The sequence below is a fragment of the Procambarus clarkii genome, chromosome 43, assembly GCF_040958095.1.
Source record: "Procambarus clarkii isolate CNS0578487 chromosome 43, FALCON_Pclarkii_2.0, whole genome shotgun sequence".
Taxonomy (NCBI): Eukaryota; Metazoa; Arthropoda; class Malacostraca; order Decapoda; family Cambaridae; genus Procambarus; species Procambarus clarkii.
This window is the reverse complement of record NC_091192.1, coordinates 38,055,482-38,061,954: the sequence shown is the minus strand read 5'-3', so window position 1 is coordinate 38,061,954 and position 6,473 is coordinate 38,055,482. Positions and strand designations below refer to the sequence as shown.

The following is a 6,473-nucleotide window of genomic DNA, read 5'->3' as shown; positions in this document are numbered from 1 at the left end:
TCACATCCTGCCAATGACAGCTTCCACAGCCAATCGCGGCTTGGGTGACCTGACATCAACAACAGAAGACAATCGCGGCTTGGGTGACCTGACATCAACAACAGAAGACAATCGCGGCTTGGGTGACCTCACATCAACAACAGAAGACAATCGCGGCTTGGGTAACCTGACATCAACAACAGAAGACAATCGCGGCTTGGGTGACCTGACATCAACAACAGAAGACAATCGCGGCTTGGGTGACCTGACATCAACAACAGAAGACAATCGCGGCTTGGGTAACCTGACATCAACAACAGAAGACAATCGCGGCTTGGGTGACCTGACATCAACAACAGAAGACAATCGCGGCTTGGGTGACCTGACATCAACAACAGAAGACAATCGCGGCTTGGGTGACCTGACATCAACAACAGAAGACAATCGCGGCTTGGGTGACCTGACATCAACAACAGAAGACAATCGCGGCTTGGGTGACCTGACATCAACAACAGAAGACAATCGCGGCTTGGGTGACCTGACATCAACAACAGAAGACAATCGCGGCTTGGGTAACCTGACATCAACAACAGAAGACAATCGCGGCTTGGGTGACCTGACATCAACAACAGAAGACAATCGCGGCTTGGGTGACCTGACATCAACAACAGAAGACAATCGCGGCTTGGGTGACCTGACATCAACAACAGAAGACAATCGCGGCTTGGGTGACCTGACATCAACAACAGAAGACAATCGCGGCTTGGGTGACCTGACATCAACAACAGAAGACAATCGCGGCTTGGGTGACCTGACATCAACAACAGAAGACAATCGCGGCTTGGGTAACCTCACATCAACAACAGAAGACAATCGCGGCTTGGGTAACCTGACATCAACAACAGAAGACAATCGCGGCTTGGGTGACCTGACATCAACAACAGAAGACAATCGCGGCTTGGGTGACCTCACATCAACAACAGAAGACAATCGCGGCTTGGGTGACCTGACATCAACAACAGAAGACAATCGCGGCTTGGGTGACCTCACATCAACAACAGAAGACAATCGCGGCTTGGGTGACCTGACATCAACAACAGAAGACAATCGCGGCTTGGGTGACCTCACATCAACAACAGAAGACAATCGCGGCTTGGGTGACCTCACATCAACAACAGAAGACAATCGCGGCTTGGGTGACCTCACATCAACAACAGAAGACAATCGCGGCTTGGGTAACAATCTGACAGAATGTTACTAATGTAGCTGATGAGATGTTAAACAATAGGATGATAAAGAGTAAACATTTATGTATGTAGAAGCTGAGACAGGTGGTACCTGCTGCTGGTGACAGTAGGTACCTGCTGCTGGTGACAGTAGGTACCTGCTGCTGGTGACAGTAGGTACCTGCTGCTGTTGACAGTAGGTACCTGCTGCTGGTGACAGTAGGTACCTGCTGCTAGTGACAGGTGGTACCTGCTGCTGGTGACAGTAGGTACCTGCTGCTGGTGACAGTAGGTACCTGCTGCTGGTGACAGTAGGTACCTGCTGCTGGTGACAGTAGGTACCTGCTGCTAGTGACAGGTGGTACCTGCTGCTGGTGACAGGTGGTACCTGCTGCTGGTGACAGTAGGTACCTGCTGCTGGTGACAGTAGGTACCTGCTGCTGGTGACAGGTGGTACCTGCTGCTGGTGACAGTAGGTACCTGCTGCTGGTGACAGTAGGTACCTGCTGCTGGTGACAGGTGGTACCTGCTGCTGGTGACAGGTGGTACCTGCTGCTGGTGACAGTAGGTACCTGCTGCTGGTGACAGTAGGTACCTGCTGCTGGTGACAGGTGGTACCTGCTGCTTGTGACAGGTGGTACCTGCTGCTGGTGACAGTAGGTACCTGCTGCTGGTGACAGGTGGTACCTGCTGCTGGTGACAGGTGGTACCTGCTGCTGGTGACAGGTGGTACCTGCTGCTGGTGACAGGTGGTACCTGCTGCTGGTGACAGGTGGTACCTGCTGCTGGTGACAGGTGGTACCTGCTGCTGGTGACAGGTGGTACCTGCTGCTGGTGACAGGTGGTACCTGCTGCTGGTGACAGGCCAGTTATGTCCCTTATGTGTAGTGGAAGCGTGTTGAACAGTCTCGGGCCTCTGATGTTGATAGTTCTCTCTTGAACACTGTGAGGGGTCGGCCAGTTATGTCCCTTATGTGTAGTGGAAGCGTGTTGAACAGTCTCGGGCCTCTGATGTTGATAGTTCTCTCTTGAACACTGTGAGGGGTCGGCCAGTTATGTCCCTTATGTGTAGTGGAAGCGTGTTGAACAGTCTCGGGCCTCTGATGTTGATAGTTCTCTCTTGAACACTGTGAGGGGTCGGTCAGTTATGTCCCTTATGTGTAGTGGAAGCGTGTTGAACAGTCTCGGGCCTCTGATGTTGATAGTTCTCTCTTGAACACTGTGAGGGGTCGGCCAGTTATGTCCCTTATGTGTAGTGGAAGGGTGTTGAACAGTCTCGGGCCTCTGATGTTGATAGTTCTCTCTTGAACACTGTGAGGGGTCGGCCAGTTATGTCCCTTATGTGTAGTGGAAGCGTGTTGAACAGTCTCGGGCCTCTGATGTTGATAGTTCTCTCTTGAACACTGTGAGGGGTCGGCCAGTTATGTCCCTTATGTGTAGTGGAAGCGTGTTGAACAGTCTCGGGCCTCTGATGTTGATAGTTCTCTCTTGAACACTGTGAGGGGTCGGCCAGTTATGTCCCTTATGTGTAGTGGAAGCGTGTTGAACAGTCTCGGGCCTCTGATGTTGATAGTTCTCTCTTGAACACTGTGAGGGGTCGGCCAGTTATGTCCCTTATGTGTAGTGGAAGCGTGTTGAACAGTCTCGGGCCTCTGATGTTGATAGTTCTCTCTTGAACACTGTGAGGGGTCGGCCAGTTATGCCCCTTATGTGTAGTGGAAGCGTGTTGAACAGTCTCGGGCCTCTGATGTTGATAGTTCTCTCTTGAACACTGTGAGGGGTCGGCCAGTTATGTCCCTTATGTGTAGTGGAAGAGTGTTGAACAGTCTCGGGCCTCTGATGTTGATAGTTCTCTCTTGAACACTGTGAGGGGTCGGCCAGTTATGTCCCTTATGTGTAGTGGAAGCGTGTTGAACAGTCTCGGGCCTCTGATGTTGATAGTTCTCTCTTGAACACTGTGAGGGGTCGGCCAGTTATGTCCCTTATGTGTAGTGGAAGCGTGTTGAACAGTCTCGGGCCTCTGATGTTGATAGTTCTCTCTTGAACACTGTGAGGGGTCGGCCAGTTATGTCCCTTATGTGTAGTGGAAGCGTGTTGAACAGTCTCGGGCCTCTGATGTTGATAGTTCTCTCTTGAACACTGTGAGGGGTCGGCCAGTTATGTCCCTTATGTGTAGTGGAAGCGTGTTGAACAGTCTCGGGCCTCTGATGTTGATAGTTCTCTCTTGAACACTGTGAGGGGTCGGCCAGTTATGTCCCTTATGTGTAGTGGAAGCGTGTTGAACAGTCTCGGGCCTCTGATGTTGATAGTTCTCTCTTGAACACTGTGAGGGGTCGGCCAGTTATGTCCCTTATGTGTAGTGGAAGCGTGTTGAACAGTCTCGGGCCTCTGATGTTGATAGTTCTCTCTTGAACACTGTGAGGGGTCGGCCAGTTATGTCCCTTATGTGTAGTGGAAGCGTGTTGAACAGTCTCGGGCCTCTGATGTTGATAGTTCTCTCTTGAACACTGTGAGGGGTCGGCCAGTTATGTCCCTTATGTGTAGTGGAAGCGTGTTGAACAGTCTCGGGCCTCTGATGTTGATAGTTCTCTCTTGAACACTGTGAGGGGTCGGCCAGTTATGTCCCTTATGTGTAGTGGAAGCGTGTTGAACAGTCTCGGGCCTCTGATGTTGATAGTTCTCTCTTGAACACTGTGAGGGGTCGGCCAGTTATGTCCCTTATGTGTAGTGGAAGCGTGTTGAACAGTCTCGGGCCTCTGATGTTGATAGTTCTCTCTTGAACACTGTGAGGGGTCGGCCAGTTATGTCCCTTATGTGTAGTGGAAGCGTGTTGAACAGTCTCGGGCCTCTGATGTTGATAGTTCTCTCTTGAAGACTGTGAGGGGTCGGCCAGTTATGCCCCTTATGTGTAGTGGAAGCGTGTTGAACAGTCTCGGGCCTCTGATGTTGATAGTTCTCTCTTGAACACTGTGAGGGGTCGGCCAGTTATGCCCCTTATGTGTAGTGGAAGCGTGTTGAACAGTCTCGGGCCTCTGATGTTGATAGTTCTCTCTCAGAGTACCTGTTGCACCTCTGCTCTTCAACGGGGGTATTCTGCACATCCTGCCATGTCTTCTGGTCTCATATGTTATTTCTTTGTGCAGGTTTGGGACCAGCCCCTCAATTATTTTCCACGTGTAAATTATTATGTACCTCTCCCGCCTGCGCTCAAGGGAGTACAGATTTAGGCTCTTTAGTCGGTCCCAGTAATTTAGATGTTTTACTGAGTGGATTCTAGCAGTAAAGGATCTCTGCACGCTCTCTAGGTCAGCAATTTCTCCAGCTTTGAAAGGGGCTGTCATTGTGCAGCAGTACTCCACTCTAGAGAGCACAAGAAAGTCTTGAAGAGTATCATCATTGGTATAGCATCTCTAGTGTGAAAGGTTCTTGTTACCCTGCTGCTGTTAGCAACAGGATAGCAACAGCAGGTAGCAACTGCTGTTGCTATCTACTGCTAGCAACAGGAGGCGCCTGCTCCCGAACATTTGTGAGTGAATAAACAATAGATTTTATTTACTAATTCCATTTGTCGGGGCCACAACACTTGTGCATAGGCACGTGAAGGTGTTCCTACACCAGTTGCTTACCCTATGCAGGATGCATCCCACAACAGTTAGCTAACTCCAAGCTACCTATTTTACTGCTAGGTGAAGACAGACATACGGTAAAAGGAAACCCGGTGATTATATTTGTGTTCGTCGATTGTGAGTGGAGGACGTAGACCACTATTCTACAGAGCCCATAATTTACCAAGGTATGACTGAGATAAAGTTCGTGGTTGTCTGGTGGTGGTGGTGGCAGCCTTCTCCCTCCTCAGCTCTCACCTAATGTGAGCATGGCTACTTAACCCAAGATGTTAACATGCTCCCATACACCTTGATCGTTGAGGCCGAGCAACTATGAGGTCAAGTGTGGCAGGTTCATCATTACCCCGTCATCCTTGAGGGCCCAGTGTGGTGCTGAACATGTCGTGTTGCCTCCTGTTATGTAGTTCTCCTCCCTCGGTCTATAACACCCAGAGGCTTCCCCTGTTCTTCACATTTATTTGACATGATTGGACTCCCCCCTATGATTAAGAGCCATTAATGAGAGTAACAGCGGCCCTGTTGCTGGTCTCGTTCTCCTGCTGCGTGTGTGTCGTATTGTGGAGGCTTCCATATTACTGCAACACTTACTGCTGTTGTTCTCACTATATAGTCACTCTACACGTGACAGCTTGTGATCCACTGATCCTTCACTGTGGAGTCCTCACTGGTCACCTGCCGCCTGTCCCTCTCCTCTCCTACCATGTGTTGGTCTTGTGGCGCCGGAGTCCTACCGCTCCTGACAATATTGTTTCTCTTATCACTACATCCTGTTTCTCACGTTTGATTCCTGCACCTTACCCTTTATAATTTATAGCACAGATGCGTTATCATTTATGGCGTATCGTATGGTAAGGATGGGGTGTGGGGAGGTGGGGAGCGGGGCGGGGAATTTTGGGGTGAGGTTTGGTGGGGGAAGTCAGAGGCTGGGAAGTTGCTGAGGAAAGGTTGATGGTATGGAGATGTAGTGGAGTAACGGGTAGGAAGGTTGTGGGAGGGAGTGATGTGTACCGCTGTGGTGGATGGTCCTCGGGGCTCAGGGCTATCTTGAGGTTATCTTGAGATGATTTCGGGGCTTTTTAGTATCCCCGCGGCCCGGTCCTCGACCAGATCTTCAACCCCAGGAAGCAGCCCGTGACAGCTGACTAACACCCAAGTACCTATTTTACTGCTAGGTAACAGGGGCATAGGGTGAAAGAAACTCTGCCCATTGTTTATCGCCAGCGCCTGGGATCGAACCCAGGACCACAGGATCACAAGTCCAGCATGCTGTCCGCTTGGCTGCCTGGCTCCCCAATAGGGCTAGAGGACAAACACGCACTCTCTTGAACATTATATTGTAGAATGTCCCATATTGACTGATTTTCGCCCTCTTGGGCTGAGGTATGCTGAACTCTGTAACTACGATACGAATACTGGAACGCTTGATGATATATTGGACTTGTACCCAAGACTGACCATGTAATGTATCAGCTATACAATGTGTGTGTGTGATGTAACTATATAACCTGAGCTTGTAAAAGCATCTTCATCACCTTCAGTGATTAAGTGCTTAATTGCACACTAGTTTCTCTATCAGCTATCTTATCCTCTCAGAGTAGGAGAGCCATAAATGTATGTGTATGTATGTATGCTTGTATATATA

General features: G+C 50.0%; 1 protein-coding gene across 1 annotated transcript; it reads right to left on the bottom strand.

Moving 5' to 3' along the window:
• LOC123755695 (periaxin-like) lies at window positions 1-5,182 on the bottom strand. Its single transcript, XM_045738424.1, has 2 exons — window positions 5,175-5,182; window positions 1-1,222 (listed from the first exon to the last, which is right to left on the bottom strand). Exons 1-2 carry the CDS (start codon window positions 5,180-5,182, stop codon window positions 1-3), a joined length of 1,230 nt encoding a protein of 409 aa, XP_045594380.1.
• Window positions 5,183-6,473: the final 1,291 nt, after the last annotated feature.